General features: G+C 30.4%; 1 protein-coding gene across 1 annotated transcript; it reads left to right on the top strand.

The window, feature by feature from the left end:
• Positions 1-17,418: 17,418 nt before the first annotated feature.
• Positions 17,419-18,753, top strand: LOC131631856 (aspartic proteinase CDR1-like). The gene has a single exon (XM_058902630.1). The coding sequence runs from the start codon at positions 17,419-17,421 to the stop codon at positions 18,751-18,753; it is 1,335 nt and encodes a 444-aa protein (XP_058758613.1).
• Positions 18,754-21,929: the final 3,176 nt, after the last annotated feature.

Here is a 21,929-nt window from a genome sequence, read left to right as displayed (position 1 = left end):
GGTTTACAAAAAGTCCTAGAACTCCTTCATACCTTAAAATTTGAGGGAGATATGCCTTGTCAAAGTCGGGTGATTGTGAGAGGAAAATATGAAGTAAACAATGGTCAAAATGGATTTTCATGTTCCCCAAGTCATCTAGAAGATCCATATCCAAAGCAACAAAAATTGGATGAATATTTGATTTTTTTTGGAATTTTTATTCAATAAAATCATGGTTTAATCAAAGATTTGGAAGAAAAATAGAAAATATTTGATTTGATTTAATTTTTAATCATAATCAATCATCAAAATACACTTTATTTCATGCCAAATTCGTGTACATGGAGATTGGTGGAAAAAGATGCAATATTGGCCAAGTTTAGTAAGATTTGAACCAAAAATGTTCATCCAAGAATCAAATCTCAATCTCATAATTTTATGAATATACAATACAATTTTATGATTCAAAACCCTTCTACTATAAGTGCATAATGGTTCCAGATGAAAAAACAAGGATTGGCGGCAAAGAATCTTCTTCAAACCTTCAAAAAAATCTCAAAGAAAGTCAAACCGGTTGTTGGTGAAAGAGCTTGATTCATGGTGATTAGGAGAGTCAAACGCGTTCCCAGGATATCCTTGAAAGATTCCCGATCATTCTCCAAGGTTAAGACACTCAGAATCATCAACGATTCGTCACGGTTTGTTATACTTTTGAAGAATTCGATTGCATCGATTTACATTGCATAAACGTATTTTGATCATAGATTCATGTTTATAATCATGTTTTAAAGCTTTCTGGACCTTTAATTCGATTTTTGTTAAGGTTTGACGAATCCACCATGGCTAGGGTTCGGAGTTTTGATTTAGGGCTTTTTTGAAAAGGGCAAAATTGAACCGAATTAAGAACACCATTGTGTTCGGCATGCAATTTGCAATCGAATCATGTATTTATTTGCCATTTATATGTTGTGTGGTGTGAGATGGTTGATTGCAGGGACTAGCTATGGATGTAAATGGCAGCAGATTCGTAGCAATGGTAAAACCAGTCCAACGAAGAGGAAGATGAGAGCTGGCGCGCGTTTTAAACTTCAAATAGATTGTTTTCTTTATTTTGTTTGATGCCCAGGGTTCTAACAACAAATGATCTTTTGCCTAATGGTGCAAAAGCGTGTCCAAAGCCTTTCAGTGCTAAGGCGTGAGTTCGAGTCCTGCTGAGGACGTATTTATTTTATCAACTTTATTTGCTATGCTATTCTTACAGATCAAGTGCGCGTGAGCAAAATACATCCATGGTGTACCCTAGCCTTTCTGCCGTTGATCTCTACTACTACCAGATCAAACACATCATCATTGAAGGATCATCATGGACCATCACAAATCAACCACACAGGATTTCCAGCTAAGTTCTCTAACTTTCTTCTTATTTTTTTTATTTATTAAATAAGAAATTTTCTATTTAATTGTTTCTTTTCTTATTTACGCTTTTTATATAAAATTTCTCTTAATGTTTTTTTTTAATTCTTTTCCATAAAATCATAATCTTTTTTTTATATATTTATTAATGAAATAATTTGATTTAATTGTTAATATCCTTTTTATTTAAATATGTGTTTAGATTATTCAATTAATTATAAATACTTTTACTAATTGTTTGAAAAGCATTTATCAAGATTATAAAATTTAATCGAAACTTTATTTTGCCGATTTAATTAATTGGGTTGAAAACCAATAATTAATTATTTCGATTTCATTTATTATATTAAACTTAGTCAGTTTGTCCCCGAATCAGGGTTTGCAAGAATCAGTCATACACTGAAAATATTTCTTTGTGTATTTTCTTTTCAGGGTTATTATCAGATATCTCCCGATCACGCGCTATGCCTTTTACAAAGCTAAGTTCTGATTTTATTTTCCTTTAAATATTTATTTGCACTATAAAATTATTATTAGGGCTAAAACCTCGAAAGTCAATGGACTCTTTTGCACTCACGTATCTTGCCTATTTTTGCCCCTTTTTTAGGGTTAACCTCGAGACTGCCTCCGACTACAAACCATATCAGATCAAATCAAAAGCTAAGTCCTATTTCATAATTATTTTAAATATTCATTCTACTTTATTTTTCCCTCTTTCATCAAATTAGGGTTAACCTTAATTGCCATTGAATTAGCCATACACTCACTACTTTCTGTTTATTTCTTCCTTTTCCAATTTTCAGGGTTAGCCAACCGTCAAAGCTCAACAGTCGGTAACCCTAAAACCTATCTGATTTACTTTCTTTAGTTATTACTTGTTTAGACCTATTGCATTGATAATCCGCTGGTTTCTTTTTCCCCTTCCCCATATTATTGTGTGGTTAGTAATCCTAGGGAATGCAAGCCTGTTAATCAACTTAGAATAACTAATTATAAGATAATTTATGAATTAATCACGTGATTGTCGCACCCACGCACCTTTTATGGTACCCCTCTTGTTGCCTGTTGCCTTGTGTTTTTTGCAGAATAGTCGTGTCCCTCAAATACGAGGATACCTCAGCCATGTTGCCTCAACTAATGCAAAGATCATAAGTCCCTAATGATGCTGCCTTCGATACACTAAATATGATCTCGTCCCTCGGAAGTTGCCTACGAAGGGCTGAGGTATCCTCTGGTTGCCTAAACGAAAGGCTATTCTGATCCTTCCCTTAGACTACCTGCCTCTCTATGGCATGGGACAGTCTTATGGCGAATGATAATGCAACGACCCTTTAACCTCCAAATCAAAGGACTTCCTTTCCCTCCTATGGTAGGGATAGCCCTGAAAGGCTAAAAGAACTTTTCTGCAAATATTCTGCAAGATGTAAGTATTTAAACCACTGATTGCCGAGTGATATGCCGTATTATGCCAATATTCTGCAAGATGTAAGTATTTAAACCATTGATTTGGATGTTCACTGGTAAAACAACGGAGACACGCTTCTAAACATCTGTTCATAACTTCAGTCTGTCCGTCTGTTTCAGGGTGGTAGGCGGAGCTGAACTTCAAAGTGGTACCTTGAACCCGGAAAAGTTCCTTCCAGAAGGAGCTAAGGAATAAAGGATCCCTGTCAGAGACAATAGAGCTAGGAATGCCGTGTAAGCGACAGATTTCTGCGAAGAAACGTCTAGGCAAATCTCTTGCTGTAAAGTTGGTTGGTAGCGCGAGTAGGTGAACGTATTTGGTGAACCTGTCGCAAATCACCCAGATAGTGGTATGACCAAACGAGGAAGGTAAGTGTGTGATAAAGTCCATTGATAATTCATCCCATACTTGAGAAGGCAGTTCGAGTGGTTGTAATAACCCCTGTTTCTTTTTTGGCATATATTTGCTATGTTGACAGGTTTGGCATTCCTTAACAAAGAGTTCAACGTCCCTATAGATTCCTGGCCACATGAAGGAGGTGGATAGATGGACTAAGGTTGGTTGTAAGCCAGAATGACCAGCTGTAGGTGTGGAGTGAAACTCATGAATGATGGCATGACGAAGTTCTTGCACCAGAGGTATAAATATTTTCTCTTTGTAGTACATGATGTCATTTCTGAACTGGTATTCTTGCTACATATCTAACTCTGAGTTGACCTTGGCTACGAGGTCTGGTTCTGCTTTTGTGTTTTTGTAGAAATATGTTAACTGAGACAACAAGAGGGGTACCGGAGATGAAAGGGAGAACATGAGAGCTTCCCCGTCCTGCTGGATGCGACTCAGAGCATCGGCAACTTTGTTCTGTTTTCCAGGTTTGTAAAAAATTTCAAACTGGAACCCTTGTAATTTTGCAGCCCATTTTTGTTGTTCCGGTGTCTGGATTGTCTGAACCAATAAGTTCCTTAAACTCTTATGATCTGTATATATATGAAAATGTCTGCCTATCAAATACTGACGCCATTTCTTTACTGCTTCGGTTATGGCATACATCTCGCGCACGTAAACGGACGAGGCTTGCATTCTGTTGCAGAGTTTCTTACTGAAGAAGTCTAGAGGGTGCCCTTGTTGAGAGAGAACAATGCCAACTGCAAGAGCTGACGCATCTGTTTCAAGGACAAAGGTTTTGGAGAAGTATGGAAGGCACAATATAGGAGTAGTAGTCATTTTCTGTTTTAAACTTATAAACGCTGCTTCAGAAGAAGGACTCCATGTAAATTTTGTAGAACGTAATAAATCGGTGAGAGGAGCGGCGAGAGAGGCATAATGACGCACAAAGCGTCTATAAAAACCAGTGAGGCCGAGAAAACCCCTTAGTGTTATGAGTGAATGTGGCCTAGGCCAATCCATGATTGCTTGAATCTTCGTAGGATCAGGGGTGACACCTTCGCTTGAAATAATGTGACCTAAATAATCAACACTAAGAACAATAAAAATACATTTGGATAATTTGGCATAAAATTGGTGAGATAGTAATAACTCTAAAATCAAAGTTAAATGATGGGAATGATCTGTTAAGCAAGAACTGTATATTAGAATGTCATAAAAAAAACTAAAACGAACCGACGTAGGAAAGGTCGTAGTAAATCGTTCATGGCAGATTGGAACGAACTAGGAGCATTAGTAAGCCCAATCTTGTGAGTATCCTCCGGTTTTACCCTGATTTGGTGATATCCAGATCGAAGATCGATCTTAGAAAAAATAGTTGCGGATCCCAATTCATCAAAGATTTCATCTATTGTAGGTATAGGGAAACTGTCTTTAATGGTAACTGCGTTTAGGGCACGGTAATCAACACAGAATCACCAACTCCCATCTTTTTTTTGTACTAAGAGGACTGGTGAGGAATAAGGGTTTTGGCTAGGTTTAATGATACCTTCGGAGAGCATATCTTGTATGAGTGTAGTCATGGTGTCTTTTTTAGAGTGGGGGTAACAGTAGGGTTTAACGTTAACTGGTGCCGTATTTGGTAAAATTTGGATTTGATGGTCATGTAATCTGGCAGGTGGTAATCCTTGAGGTTTTTTGAAAACCTCAGCAAATGATGTAATAATGGTGGAAATTTGGGTGGGTAAAGACTTAGGTAAGGAGTCGAGAGGGTTAGTAATCTGGTTGGGTGGGGTGGGTTCATTTGGACAGGTAGGTTGTAATAAAAGTAAATGGAAAGAAGCGACATAATCAGTATGAATGAGCTGGCACAGTTGGTGGTATGAGGAAACTGTAGGGAGTGTTTTAGGATCACCGGTAATTGTGATGTCATTGTTGTTGTATGTGAAAGAAAGTTTAGGGATGGAGAAATCAGCCACAAGAGGTCCTAGGGTGCGCAACCATTCCATACCCAGCACCACGTCAGCACCTTCAATAGGAAGTAAGTGGAAGGGAATGGTGAATAAATTGGCTTGGAGGGTGATTGGGACTTGTGGGAAGAGGCCGGAGCAAACTAGTTTTGAACCATTACCTACCATCACCGAAAAATTAGGGATATCGGTAGTAGAAAGTTTGAGATGGTGAGTGATGCGAGGTTGTAGTATGTTGTGGGTGTTGCCTGTATCAATCAAAACAGTAACTGGCAGTCCTGAAATGAAACCACAAAATCTAAGAGTTTCATGTAAAAGGATATCATAGATAGTCTGTTTTCTGGTGGGAGGTTATACAAACCAAAGAATTGATCAGCCTGAAAAAGCCACTCTAACGGATTAGAATCGTCAAACATAGAGAGTTCTAATTTGGGGGTACGCAAAGGGGGTAAGGGTGGTAGATTTGGAATTTGATTGTATGGGTGCATGGTGGTAAAACCAGCGGTGTAAGGGAGTGGTGGGGGAAAAGGGGTGGATAAAAAGGGAATTGATGTATAAGGGGGTGGAATATGATGATTGTGTGTGTGTAAAAGGTGGGATGTGGCTGTTTGGTGTGTGGGAAAAAGGGGGAACCTGGGAAAAACCAGCAGCGTAAGAAATTATTGTAGAGTTTCTGGCTGGTGTGTTGGTAGGTGTGAGGACAGTAGGTATAGGTGATGTAAGCATAGGAACAGAGTAGGGTTTATAAGTGTTACCGGATGAGCTAGCTGCAGAGGCAGAGGTTACGGCTGTTTGGGAGGGTTTCAGCAGTAACTTGTTGAGTGTTGTCATGATAGAGTCATAGTGGGAATCCGAGATTTGCTTGTCGGACTCCAAGCGGTTGTTAATGGTAGTAAGATGCTGCTGTGTTTTTTCCAGATCTGTAAAAACATATTCAAAACGGTCATCCAGATCTGAATGGATCTGGTTTATGGCAGTATCAATATGTAGATGAGAGGTCTGTACAGCTTGTTCTACTATTTCTTGAGGGGTGGGTTGGGTTGGTTTAGGAGGAGCCATGGTTCAAGATGAAAGCACCAATGATGTAAAGAGATTAGCAACTATTACCAAAGCAAGAGAATTCCATTGAATAAACACAAGACAAACAAAATAAAGAAATAACTTGTCATTCATAATCTGTCTAACCCTAGACAGCAAGCAGCTTTAAATACATAACATAAATGGGTCTTGCTAAGAAGTTATAAAAAGAGGGCTAGGCCCAACCGAAAATAAAAACAGTCTTACTAATAATAATTTATTTAAGTTCATAATCACTTAAGTACGTGGGCCTTTTGGAAATCCTTTTGTGCCCGCTATCAGCTTGCTGGGCTTGGAGGGGAATCCGTGGATGCTACTGCCAAGCAGCCCCTGCAGGTAGAAATTCAAGAGCTGTTTGCTATTATACAGCAGCAGCATTTGAAGAGTAGCGAAGAAGATTCTTTTATATGGAGACCGAATTCGGACGGAATGTTCTCGGTGAAGTCTTGCTATGATCGTTTCAAAGTCAAACTTTTAGGTCCGCCTTTGAATAATAACAAAGGTAATGGCTCTAGCCCATCTTTAGAAAATCAAAGTGCCATCTAAAATTTTCTTTTTTTATTGGAGATTTATTCACAATAGAATTGCAACTAGAGATCATTTGGTGAGAAGGGGTTTTGAATGAGGATAATGCTTCTATTTGCGTTCTTTGCTTATCGGAGGAAGAATCTCTATCGCATCTCTTCACTTCTTGCGAAGTTACCTTACGCATTTGGCGAATGGTTTTTATGTGGCTTGGAGTTGGTAAATTTTTGTCTCTAGAGAAATTCATTGATTTCTTTTTCAATTGTTCAAAGCTCAAATGCTTGACCAAGCGGGCGATAGTGGCGGTTGTTTGGCTTGCTACGATTTGGTCCTTATGGCTCAAGCATAATGGTATCATTTTCAAAGAAGATTCCTTTAGCTTCATAGAGAGTATGTCTGAGATTGTTTTTATTCTTGGAATTGACTTTGTTCATTCTATAAGAAGGTGTTCTTGCGTAATTTTTATAGTTGGAATATCCAACCTCTTTCGTGCTTTGAGTTGTAGTTCTTTCTTTTTTTTGTATCGCGATGGAGCATCCCTTTTACTCTTTTTAATTCCATTGCTTATTGAAAAAGAAATGATTATACCTACTTTAAATACCAGATTTCAAATATTTATCCAATATATGATTATTATATATCCATAAGGCAACAAAATTAGTTCAGATAACAATATCTGTTGGAATTTTTTTTCTCGAGATTAGTATCTATGCATATGTAAAATTAATTTTCAATGATGCCAACTTTTTATTGTTATTTAAAAAATTATCAGACGAAATCTTATTATTTGATTCGATTAATGTTGAAAAAGAATTTCCATTCCGACCTAAATATTAAACTTTTTTTAAATAATAAAATTTTGTAGTTTTAATTTAGATAAGTCAAGTTATTCAACTCAATTGTAATTTTTATGAGTTTAGCAAAAAAAAAATTTAATTTAAGTTAGGTCTATTTGATGGGTAATTTTCTCTATTTTGTCATTTTTTGGCCTATTTTGTAATAGATTATTGGGATGTTATAGTGTTGGTTTGGAGGTGGGCTTTTATTGAGAATATTGTTCATACCAATTGTAACTTTTATGAGTTTGACAAAAACCCCTTGTTTTTCTTAAGTTAGGTTTCAATTGGTGGGTAATTTTCTCCGCGGTTCCGGCCATCTCTTTTGTAATCTCGTTGTGAACGTTTGTTCTTTTAATATATCTTGATTAAAAAAAACAAATTACTTAAAAAAGTCAAATTTTGTTATCTGAGTTAAATGCCAAAAAATAATTTTCTGAAAAAAACCTTTTTACTATGCTAATGAAGTTACAATTGTTTTATATAAATTTTGCCACTAAACTTTTTTATTTTTATTTTGAATTGATATTATCAAATGAAAATTTTCTCACTATAAACTTTTGTAAAAATATTATTTCCAACCAAAACTTTTCTATATAAATGTCAATACGTAATATTAATTAAGAGGAGTGCACAATTTTTATTTGTCACCAAAATGTAGTAGTACCAAACATTAACAATGGCAACATAGATGAGCAATTTAGAGAAGTGCAAATTCAGAATCCAGATCATAATCTACTATCTTACTATTACTAATCAATTGACCAATTTGTCTAAAATGCCCTTCTCTCAATTTTTTTTCACATACTAATGGCCATTTCAGTAACTAACTAAATAAGGGAAAATTCTTAGGTGGACACGGACCTAAGAATTTGTTTTACACACAACCAATCACATAATTTTACTTAATTAAAAAATAAATTAAGAATTTTCTCTCTCCTTCATAATCTCAACCACCCCATGAATCCAATTAAAAACAAAATTAAAATAAAAATAAATTAAAAATTACTTGCTTCTTATTGGTTGTGCCTAAGAATATAGATTTATGACCGTGTACATGCAAGAATTGCTCATAAATAAGACATAATTTTATCACTTTTTGAGATTCTATGCGCCAAGTGTTTGTCTCTCATTGGCCACATTATTCATTTCAAAATCATCCCTCCCTTTTCTTCCTCCTCACTTTAGTTTTCCCCCTCTCGTCTTCTCTTCTCTCTCTTCTTCATGACACAACCTTTCACTTCTCTCCCTCTCTCCATTCAGCTCATCTCTCTCATCCGTTTCTTCCATCTTCATAGCCCTGTTCGGATCAGTAAAGTCCAATTTCATTTTTCTTCCATGATTTCTCACCTGTAAGCGAATTTTATTATACTTGATTTCGATTTGTATTTGAATTTTTGTTTTGATTTGTGGAAATTTGTAGTCTTTGGTCGCAAACGAAGAGTTCCAACACATTCTTCGTGTGTTGAACACCAATGTTCATGGAAAGCAGAAGATCATGTTTGCTCTTACCTCAACCAAAGGTATTGGGAGAAGATTCGCTAACATTTGTTGCAAGAAAGCTGATGTCGACATGAACAAGAGGTTCAATTTCATTAAAGTTTTGTTTTTTTAGTTATACGTGATTTGTTGTTGTTCAGGGTTTAGGGTTTGTTTTTTATTTCATGAAACTTTGCGTATAATTTATGTTTTCGTAAGCTAGGGTTTGTTCTTTTATTGTTTAAAATTTTATATTTTTATTTAAATTAATAGTTTTTATAATGATTTTCATGATTTTGTATTTTATAGTTCTTATGTCCAATTGCTTTTCTCTTATGTCTTTTGTCAGAGTAACATGGGTTGATGATGGTTTGTAGGATGAAACTGGACCATTCAAGCCTTTTTCGCATCGATACCGTATTCCTTATAAAGCATCAAACAGTACTTCACCCTTTTGGTATTCTATCAAAAGAGCTTCAGCACACATCATTGTCTTGGCCTCATATTCAGCATATGGTATTGCTCGATTTCTATAATGCTTTATACAGACATGCATATGTTAAAAACACTGCCGGTTCTATGATTTCCAATGGAATCATTTTTCTCATGAACATATACGCCGCAATACCAATGGCTTGAAGAAGATCTACCAAAAGTTAACAGGAAATAAACTCCTTGGTTGATTGTTCTCATGCATTCACATTGGTACAATAGCAACTCTGTCTTTTGATATTCAGATGTTGAAATCAATACCATGTTTTTATGCTTGACTATGAATTATTGTCTTCTATTGCTTTTATTTAAACATGTATTAACAGGTATGTAAAATGTATTTTAAACATGTCTATTTCTTTTATTTATACCATGATCCAGGAATAACTATGTCAAATGTATTTTATGTAAAAGAGATATCGCCCAGTCGCTGTGGAGTTGTCGTGAAATATACGGTGGAGAACAAAACAGAGATGCGGCCCAGTCATAAACTATGGAGTTATATCAGGCGTCTTGGTTAGCATCAAACATATTGAATTTGAAAGTTTGATTGATCATACATATGGTTATGACTCATTTTAGTGTGCAATTCTGCCATAGTACCTTAAACACTTTTAATTCCACGTTTAGTGTTTCGGAATGTGTCATCTCTTCTAAGCTCTTTATCTAAGTGCTGTTAGAAACATGACTTGAATTGTTTGGTTAATGCAGGAACAAAGCTGCTGAATTGTGAAGGGAAGATAGGTGATTGCTCTTATAAGCCTTTTTGTGATCACTTTAAATTAGAGACTATAGTGCACTGCATGTTAATTTCTTAAGAAAAGGGAATGCATAAATCATTTGTTACATTTGCATAATGTAGCGCATGTATGTTTAAGCATGGAAACATTGTGCGAATAATACATCATTTCGAAGAGGATTATTATCCTTATAGGTTCCAGCAAATTTTGCATTCCATTGTGAGTGTTGACCATTCATTATCTGTTCTGTAGGTGATGGAAACATTCCTCTCAGTTTATCACTTGGATTTTTTACGGTTAGAACCTGACATCTCACTATTATTGATTGTATCACCATATAATTGAATTGTATGATTGATGTTAGCAACGAAACACTATTGTAATTGGATCTGATTTTTCAACAATTTCTGCATTTAGTTTATTAATTCTATTATCTCTAATTGTTATTATTAATTATTATGTCATATTTTTTTGTGATAATTGCTTTGGACTTAAGTTCATGCTTTTGATATAAGTTGCAGGTTTAAAATGGAGTAAGCACATGTTTAGATTCACTTATTTGAGTTTATCTATTGGTATAACCACTTACGAGTCTGATTTGAAGAGTTTATTGCAATTTTTGTTATAGAAATAGCTTATACGGGGTTTAGCCTTGAGTATTATACTTTCAATATCATCGCAGTGTCGGGTCTGTTTTGTCGAGGTGGCAAGTTTTGGTTTTTCACAGCCGCGGGTATGTTGGTATTTCGGTTCTGTTTTGGTTTGTTGGGGCTGTGATGGTTTGCTCATATTTTAGTTTTTTGTTGTTGTATAGATTGGTAGGTGAGACTGAAACTGTCCATCTTTTGTATTTTTGTTGCTCATTCCCAACATTCCTTGTGCTGCTACGATGAGTAGTTTATGAATTCTTTTTGCTGTTTCAAATTAGATAAAAATGATATATGTGTAACTGATATGTAGATAGTGTTTTAGGTGGTTTACTGTTGCCATATGTTTAGATATATCATACAATTGTTCTTATTATTTTAGAATAGCATGTTTAGATATATGATAAAACTGTTATTATTTTAGGAGTTAAATAAATTAATGTTAATTTAGATATTCAACTTTAACCATTTAATTATTTTTTTTACTTTATATATAATCCTTTATATATATTTTGCAAAAAGCCTTTTATTAAGCTTTAATAGGAAATAGACAAAAATATGTTTTAAGAATACTGTCAATTTTTTTCAAAGCATTACCTTAAAACTATACAAAATGATTCAAATCCATTATTTTATATAATCACACATACATAAGGTAACGGATTTGAAACTATATACCTTAAAACTATATAAAATTTATGATTAAAAAAACTTCCATGAAGTGACACGGGACATGATTAGTTAGATCCAAGTAAAAAATATAAATATATCTCTTAATAATGAAATGATTATTGACTTATAGATAATTTGTGTCTATGCTCTGATTCTTTCATGTATACATTTTTTATTAACTTTAATTTCATTTCAAATAAATAATTTAAGATATAAATGTTTTTACCCGTGCGGGAGCACGGGTCTCTTACTAGTATTGATATTACAAAAGGTGAATTTGCACAAACTCAAATCTTTGATCTTAATATCAATTCGGAGGATGCTTTTTATCTTTGTTTATCTTCATGGGAGAAGGTTTTTTGGGTGTCTGTGGGGTTTGAAAAGATTTGTTGGTTTACATTGCAAATGTGTACTCTTCTTGTCATCTTATTAAGAAGAGAAGATTATGGAGGGAGTTGGAAGAATGCAAGAGGAGGTACCCAGTAGGCGAGTAGATTTTGGGGGGTGATTTCAAAGCTATTAGAATAGTTTGGTGAACAAAAGGGAGATGGAAGAATTTAAGGATTTTATTGAGAAGTTTGAAGTGATAGACCCGTCTCCTTCTGGGAGGAATTTCACTTGGGTTAGTTTGGATGGGAAAGCCATGAGTAGGTTGGATAGACTTTTATTCTCGAAGCGCCTGAGTAAGGTTTGGAAGGTGGGGGGGTCAAGTGGTTGGTTCTAGAGATTTATCGGATCATTTCCCTATTTGGATCAAAGCCGATGCGGTGAATTGGGGTCCTAAGACTTTCAAATTCTTCAATTGTTGGATCAAGCATGATGATTTCTTCCTTTTCATGGAAAGTAGTTGGAGGTCCTTTGTGGTTCGTGGAAAAGTGATATTTTTTTCAAGGAAAAACTTAAGTTGTTAAGGGGGAAGTTGAAAACGTGGAATAAGGAAGTTTTTGGTATTTTGAATCTTGAGGTGGAGAAGGCTATTGATTATTTGAATGATCTTGACTTGATAGCTTCGGGATCTAATTCGGTGGATTTGACGGATCTAGTAGATAGGAGATCTAACGCTTCCTATAGAGTGTGGGAATCAGTTCGCTTCAAAGAAAGTATTCTTCGGCAAAAATCTAGGTGTTTATGGCTTGCGGAAGGAAACTCTAATTCTAGATTTTTTCATAAGGCAATCAAGATGCGTAATAGAAGGAATTGAATCTTGGGATTGAATACTTATAATAGTTGGATTGATAATGTGGACTTCATCAAAGAAGAAGTGGTGGGGAATTTTGGGAAGAGGTTTGAGGAAACAATGTCTTCGCGACCTTTTTTGGATGGTGTATATTTTTCTTCAATTTCTCAAGCAGAAGTCGATTTTCTTGAATTACCTTTCATGATAGAGGAAATTAAGGAGGTCATTTGGAATTGTAACGGGGATAAAAGCCCGGGGCCGGATGGTTTTTCTATGGCTTTCTATAAGTGTGGTTGGTCTTTCTTGAAATAAGAGATATTTGGTTTTGTGAATGAGTTTCATGCATTTGATGGCTGATCTATATGTATTTTTATAAAAAATGTTTGAGCCTCATAGGTCTGTTCTAACTTTGGTGAATTTTCGTATCTCAACTGACCTAATTTTTTTTATCAGAAAAATAAAATATAGAGATTAATTTTGTAGTTGGTTAAATATATCAACTAAAAATATAATTAAATCTAATTATTTTTAAAGGCATTTAATTTTAACTCTACCAAATTAAATTTGACATATGTTTTTTTTTTATAATAAGCAATGGAATTAAAGGAGCAAAAGGGATGCTCCACCTCAATACAAGAAGATTACAAAGTAAAACACAAGAGAGGTTTAACATATGTAAATTGAAGTTACCAATTTTTGTTGTTTAAAAACTATATTATTTATGAACCGGAGGTGTAATTTTTTTTTTTTACAAATGCATTCAATCAAATCATGTTATTTACTTAAAAAAATAATTGAAAAAAAACTACAAAATGTCATTTTAGTTATTTTTAAACATAAACTTTCTCTGTTCAATATATATATATATATATATATATATATATATATATATATATATATATATATATATATATATATATATATAGAGGAGGGATCAAATTACACCCTTAAGTTACACTAATAGTTACACTCCTTTATGACCTTTGATTTTATTTTAATCTAACGGTTATTAAATAACTTTTGAACTCACATGATTATTACTAAAAATAAACTCCTCCACTTTTGGTAATAAATAAACACATGATTCTTTTTAATATTTCTTAAAAAAAAAATCAGAATTCTCAAATATTTTTTATGATTCTTAATAAAAAAATAATTTCTTATTATTTTCAAAATAATACATTAAAAATTTGATTTTAATTTAAAATGAATTTTCATAAAATGATCACTTTATGTATATACTTTTGGATTTACAACATAATTATTATGCACATTACTCGTTAATTTTATTTTTTCTTTAATATTTTTAATATAATTTTCTAATATATTTAAAAACTTATAAATTTTATAGTGTAGTTTAATTGAATATAATATTACTTTATTTAAGTAAAAAAAATAAAAAAGAAATTGTTTAAAATGGAGAGGAAAGAAACTTTTTATTAAAAATAAAAATTATTATTAATAAATAAGTACTAGTTTCATTATTTTGTACAAAATAATATTGAATAAATAATATTCAAATTATGTGAAAAAAAATTAAATAGCAAGTAAAGAGTATATAATAATTTAGTTTTGAATAAAATAGATAAAAAATATAAAATGAATTTTTATAAAATGATCACTTTTAATTATTTTATAAAGTGATCATTTTATTAAAATTCATGTAATATAATTTAAAGAAAAAGAACTTCATGTTTTTTACATAAATCTAATTTTTTAAATTTTCTTTAAAATATATACATTATATTAATTAAATGAAAATAATAAACCAAATTTATCAAAAGTGAGAGAAGAATAAATTTATCTCGTAATAAATAAAAAAATTATTCTTTTTAATATATGAAAAATTTGAATTTTAATATTTATTAATAATAATTTTTAATAAAAAGTTTCTTTGCTCTCAATTTTAAACAAATTTTTTGATTTTTTTTACTTAAATAAAGTAATATTTTATTCAATTAAACTACACTATAAAATTTATAAGTTTTTACATATATTAGAAAATTGTATTAAAATATTAAAGAAAAAATAAAATTAACGAGTAATATGCATAATAATTATGTTGTAAATCCAAAAATATATAAGTAGAGTGATCATTTTATGAAAATTCGTTTTAAATTAAAATCAAACTTTTAATATATTATTTTGAAAATAATAAGAAATAATTTTTTGATAAGAATCATGAAGAATATTTGAGAATTCTGATTTTTTTTAAAGAAATATTAAAAAGAATCATGTGTTTATTTATTACCAAAAGTGAAGTAATCTATTTTTAGTAATAATCATGTGAGTTCAAAAGTTATTTAATAACCGTTAGATTAAAATAAAATCAAAGGTCATAAAGGAGTGTAACTATTAGTGTAACTTAAGGGTGTAATTTGATCCCTCCTCATATATATATATATATATATATATATATATATATATATATATATATATATATATATATATATATATATATATATATATATATATATATATATATATATATATATATATATATATATATATATAAAGATTTTTTAATTAAATTTATTGAATAATGTAATTGACCTTTTTGTAGATTAAATACATCGATTATTATTTTTTTTTCAAGCGGAACATAAATTATGAAACAGATAATTTTTTATAATAGTCACAAAAGTATGTATATTTTAATCTCAAGAAAAATATTTTTGTAAAGATAATGGACCTGATTGGACGCCGAGGTAAATTTAAAGAAAAAAAAAGTATTTTGCCTAATTTTTACTGTCAATTTTAAAGAAATCATAATTTTTTTAATAAAATAAAATTATATACGATACACTCATTCTTATTAATATTTATTTTAAAAAGAAAATTTTGAATATTTATTAACAATACTTATTTTCATATAAAAAACAAATATTATTCTAAACTTTAAACAAATGTTTTTATAAAAATAAAATAAAATTATATTTACTTAAAATACATTATAAAATTGATATGTTTTTAAATAGCATTCAAAATTATATAAAAAAATAAAACTAAAACACAAATAATGAGTAATTATTAACTAAACAAATGTAAATAAAGTGAACTATAAAATAGATAAATTTTCACCAACCGTTTGTTGGTTTAGTGGTGATTGACACTGAACTCGATCAGAAGTGAGTTTGACCCACTTGTTGTCAGAGTTGATCCCAACGTTTTTATTACACATTATTTAACCATTTATACATATTTTGAGCATTATGGATTACATTTAAAAATGAAACAATTATGGTATTAATTTTAAATAATGGAATATGATTTTATTTACAGAAATTAAATAAGATGATTTTGAAATATAAAGAGGTTGTTTTTTTATTAAAAATATTGATTTTTAAAGAAATATTTAAAATCATTTTTTTAAATGAATAATTATTGAGGTATTGGAAAAATGGGAGAGACCTATATAATTTTATGTGAAGAAGGAATTATAATTTAATAATAAAATTTAATTATTACAAAAAATAGGAGGATATTATGTTAACTAAGAATCATAAGTCAATAATAGCCGTTTCTTACAATTAAATTAAGGGAAATGCTAACGGTTATAAATGTGTGTAACTTTTATATTTTGTTTGGATTGTTACGTAATTTTAAAAAATATTAAAAAAACTCATATAATTTTTATTAATATTTATTAAAATACATGATTTTAAATATATAAAGAAAATTTTGAAATGTCTATAATTAAATATTGCCATTTTAATTTTATTTTGAATTGAATAAAAATATGTTAATCATATTTGGTTAACAAAATAGACAAAATCTATTTTTTTCAAGAATGTCGAATCAATTCTTTATAACAGGAATGATAGTTAACATATTTTTTTTTACCAAAAATAATAAAACAACAATCAAACAAATATTCACTATTTTAATGCTTTAGTTTTTGGTGCTTTAAAGTTTAGATTAATATTTTTTATATAAAAATAAATTGTGTTATTAATAAATATTAAAAAGTTCATTTTTTAACGAAATATTAATAAGAATAAGTGTATTGAATATAATTTTATTTTATTAAAAAAATTATGATTTCTTTAAAATTGAGAGTAAAATTTATTTTATAAAATTAACATTTGTTAATAAAAAAATATTAAAAAATCATATATTTTAAGAAATAATAAGAAAAATCACGTAATTTAAAGAAATATTAAGAAAAATCATGTAATTTTTATTAATATTTATTAAAATATGTGGTTTTAAATATATAAAGAAATTTTGAATATGTGGTCTATAATTAAATATGTTCGTTTTAATTTTGCTTTGAATTAAATAGAAATATGTTAATCATATTCGGTAAACAAAATAGACAAAATCAAAAATTTTCAATAAAAAGTCAAATCAAATCTTTAAAATAGTAATAATTCTTAACATGTATACTTTTTTTTACCAAGAATAATAAAACCACAATCAAACAAATATTCACTATTTTAATGCTTTGCTTTTTGGTGTTCTTATCTTTGCATTAATGTTAATTTTCATCTTTAAAAAAGCACTGAAAAAAGATAACTTGGTATAACAATTTTTCACTCAAATATCTAGAACATAGAACAATGTCCCCATTTTCATATTTTATCCTTATTTTGTCCTGCATTTCTTGCTTAGCTATCTCTCATGAAATAAATGGTGGTTTTACTGTTGAACTCATTCATCGTGATTCTTTTAAATCACCATTATACAACCCCACCCAAAATAAATTTCAAAGAACTTTTAATGCTGTGCAGCGGTCTATCAATCGTGCTAATTATATCTACAAAGAATTTTCTCCTACTAAAAGCAAACTTGAGTCATCTATGCCTTATGATGATGGTGAATATCTCTTTGCTTATTCAGTTGGTACTCCACCATTTAAGGTTTATGGATTTTTAGATACAGGTAGTAATTTAATATGGTTTCAATGCAAACCTTGTAATAGATGTTACAACCAAACCTCTCCCATTTTTAATCCTTTGAAATCTTCTAGTTACCAAAATATTCCATGCTCCTCTAGAACATGCAAATCTATGGAAAATACTTCTTGTTCTTATGATAGAGACGCTTGTCAATATACTTATGATTATGGTCAGGGATCGAAGACACAGGGAGATCTTAGCATGGAGACTCTTACATTAGATTCAGCCTCCGGCTCTTTTGTCTCATTTCCTAAAATTGTGATAGGTTGTGGACACAATAATAGTCTTGGGTATAATGTTCAAACTCCAAATTCAGGTATAGTTGGCTTTGGAAGTGGACATTTGTCTCTTATTAAACAATTAGGATCTTCAATTAAGGGAAAATTCTCATATTGTTTAGTTGATGAGTATAATAGCAAATCTAATATATCTAGCAAAATAAATTTTGGAGATGCTGCTATTGTTAATGGTGACAATGTTGTTTCAACTCCTATAATCAAAATGATAGGAAATCGTCAAAAAGACACTTATTATCTTCACCTGGAAGCTGTTAGCGTGGGAAATAAAAGGATAAAGTATAGAGGGTTCAAACGCGAAGGAACAAATGCTTCTACCCATAACATCATAATTGACTCTGGTACAACCGTATCTGTTCTTCCACATCATTTTTACAATAGGTTGGAATCAGTGGTGAAAAAAGTGGTTAAACTAGAGCGTTTTCAAGATGATACTGATTCATATAAACTTTGCTACAATACCACATCCAAACAACCAAACTTTCCACAAATTACGGCACATTTTAAAGGCGCAGATGTTAAGTTAGATTCCAAGGGCACCTTTGATTATTTATATGAGGGGGTTAAATGCTTTTCATTTCGCCCACGCAAAGATGGATTAGGTCTTTTTGGGAACCATGCACAAATAAATTATTTAGTTGGTTATGACCTAAACAAAAACATGATTTCTTTTAAGCATACTGATTGTTCTAAATATTAAATGCCTAAAACTATTGGCTACAAAAATTTGTTTGAGATTTTTTTCAGTCATTTTATTTTTTTAGAAAAAAAGTTTGAATATCATAATATTAATAGGCCGCTAAGCTATATCATTTTTATGCAATTCATACAAATTTATTTTTGAAAAAAAGAAATATTTTGTTCATTCCAAAAATAATTACAAGCAAAGCGATCCAGTTGGATCCAACATTCAAAAATCCCTAGAGACCAAAGACAACAAACCTCCCATTAAGGCATCGTGAGAATACCTGTGTCTCTTAAGTTTCGGTGTTGTCCAGTAACGATATATCACATTTTCAATAATTTTGAAGACTATGTCTCTATGGGGGTTCTCCTTGTTAAAGCAAATTCTGTTCCGGTACTTCCAAGTCTCATAAATAGTTTTCATAAAGCACATTTTAATCAGCTGGCTTTCCAACCCTTTCTTTTGCAATTGTCCATAATTCAAACTTTCTCCTTTTTCCAACCTTGCGGGCAGGGCCGGCCCAACACATCTCGAGGCCTTAGGCGAAATTTAAAATTAAATATTTTAATATTAAAAAAAATTCTAAAATTAATATAATTTAGATGTTTTAAGGTGTAAAATATTAAATTATTATAATTAATTTTATTTTACTTAATAGTAAAATTAACTCATTTAAACACTCTTCTCATTATTTAAAAAAATCATAATTAAAAAACAATGTCACACTTATAAAAAAAATTAGATATCAAGTGCCCTATTATATTAAAGAACTAAAAAACTTATTATCTATACTTGTGATTTTTAAAATAACAAATCAAACAATAATGAGAAAAGGGGTGATGCACTGACAGTGTAAAATATTTTTACACTGTCAACCAATCACCACCCATGTATCCAATTAAACCAATTTTTTATTTTAAAAAAACTTAATGACATGGCACATTTATGATTTTTTATTGGATGACAGTGTAAAATTATTTTACACTGTCAGTGCACTACCTTTTAACTCAACAATAATATATATGATAAATGATAAATATTTGTTATTATTATATATTCAAAATAGGTGTTATTATTTAAGGAAAAAACTTACCTATATTCATTAGGTGGTTTATGATATTTGTCATGAAAATGTAATAAGTGTGCTTTAACATTATTTAAGCAGTGAAAATAGAAAAAATTTATATATGGGTAAGAGAAAATTATACACTTATCATATTTTCATATTAGAAAATAATACAAACTACGTCTAAGAAATTGTATCTATCTATTCTCCATTATTTAATTGATTTATAATATAATTTAAAAATTTATTTTAAAAAATCAATTAAATAAAACTATATAAATATGAAATGAAGATGTGAGGCCCTAGGCGGTAGCCTTGGTGGCCTACCCCTAAGGCCGGCCCTGCTTGCGGGCTATGGTCTATTTGAAGAAACTGGAGAATCTGTAGTCAAATCTCTCTGAAAGGACCACATTGAAATATAATGTGATTAAGTGACTCATTTACGCTGCAGAAACAACATTTAGTGTCACGAATCAGACCAAATTCACTAGAGCATCTCTTGTCGCCAATTTGTCATGACATGCCTGCACAGCATAAATATGGCTCTAGGCCTTGCTATTTTTCCCATCACGAGTTTCCTCCACCTGACCGGTTCTTGAATTTCCATCAGACCATCATACATTACTCTTGTTTAGAACATTTCCATCTGCATCCTCCAATTCCTTGAAGGGCAGTAATTATGTCTATGTTTCAGATTCTTTATATAGTAGCAGTGCAACCATTTAACCTATAAGTTGTATTTGCTCGAATACAACTTTCTTGGTGGTGCATATTTTCTTCCACAACGAATTCTTTGTGATCTTCTCACTGCAAGACCACAAAAACAATATGCAAATCGAGTCAATCTTACCAATGACTTTTTTGGGGGTGAGGAAGGCATCTCATCCAATAACTGGTAGGACACTCCTTATGAGTTAGATTTTTCCTGCAAATGTCAACAATCTAGAACTCCATTGAATTATTTTGTTTATTATTTTTTTCCAACAGAGACATATAGTGATGGATGGAAAGTTTCCAACTGGTCATGGGATTCCTTTTATGGCTCTATTTGGTAACACATATTTTCGAGCTCATAGTTTATTTCTTATAAACTCATATGATAATTTAGACCCGTTTGGTAACAGTTTTTTCATCACGAGTTTATTATTTATTTTACTAGTTTATAGTTTATTTTCCAGACGTCATTTCAAATAGCGTTTTAACTTATGTTTTATAGCTTATTATTTTTTCTTCCTTTTTTATCCTTATTATTTTAATTAAAATTCATTTTTAACTCTTCAAATTTTTTAATTTAAAATAAAATAATTATATATTAAATATCTTTTATGTTATTTTACATTTATAAGTTAATTGAACCGCTAATTTTATCAAACACTTCAACTAACTTATAAGATATCAGTCTCAACCATCCGCTATAAACTATCCGTCATCCCTCATCAATAATAATAACATAGATATATTATGGTGTTATTATTATTTTTTAATAATAATTTTTTGTTTTTAATAAAAATATATTATGTGATTTCAATATATTTTGTGTTTCGAATAATAATGAAATATAACATATAGTATATGCCGTTCTTAATAAATATATCTTCTATTTTTAATTAAAATATAATATATATAATAAAACATAAATTTATCTTCTATTTTTTTTTTTGTGTTTTAATAAAATATATGCAAAATAAAATATAAATACAATTTGTTTTCAACCAATCTGCATATTTTATTTTAATACTATATTATCAAAAAATTTATATATTTTTGGATTTAACTATATATTAGTTGCTTTAATAACTTAAATAGAAGTAAACTTCACAAAACCTAATATATGATATCAATAAAATATATTTTCGTATAAGTAACATTTATATAATATACTATTAAAATTTAAAAATAACTACTATAAAATTAATTAACAACAACCAAAAACCTATTATATTAAAATTAGAAAAAGATAATTAATTTTTTTGCTAAAATAACTCAATGAAGATAAAAAAAAAAAACTTGAACAATCTTGTGTCTTGAGTCTTGATATATTTTGAATTTTTAAGAAAAATAAGTCAACAATGTTAAAATTAGAAATCAACATAATATGTGGATGGAAATTTAAATTTAACACCTT

The sequence above is a fragment of the Vicia villosa genome, unplaced genomic scaffold (assembly GCF_029867415.1).
Source record: "Vicia villosa cultivar HV-30 ecotype Madison, WI unplaced genomic scaffold, Vvil1.0 ctg.000877F_1_1, whole genome shotgun sequence".
Lineage (NCBI taxonomy): Eukaryota > Viridiplantae > Streptophyta > Magnoliopsida > Fabales > Fabaceae > Vicia > Vicia villosa.
The sequence above is the reverse complement of the archived record's forward strand: the minus strand, read 5'-3'. Positions and strand labels throughout refer to the sequence as shown.

Coding starts and splice junctions, on each gene's coding strand:
- LOC131631856 (XM_058902630.1), top strand. CDS start 17,419: ATGTCCCCATTTTCATATTTTATCCTTATTTTGTCCTGCATTTCTTGC.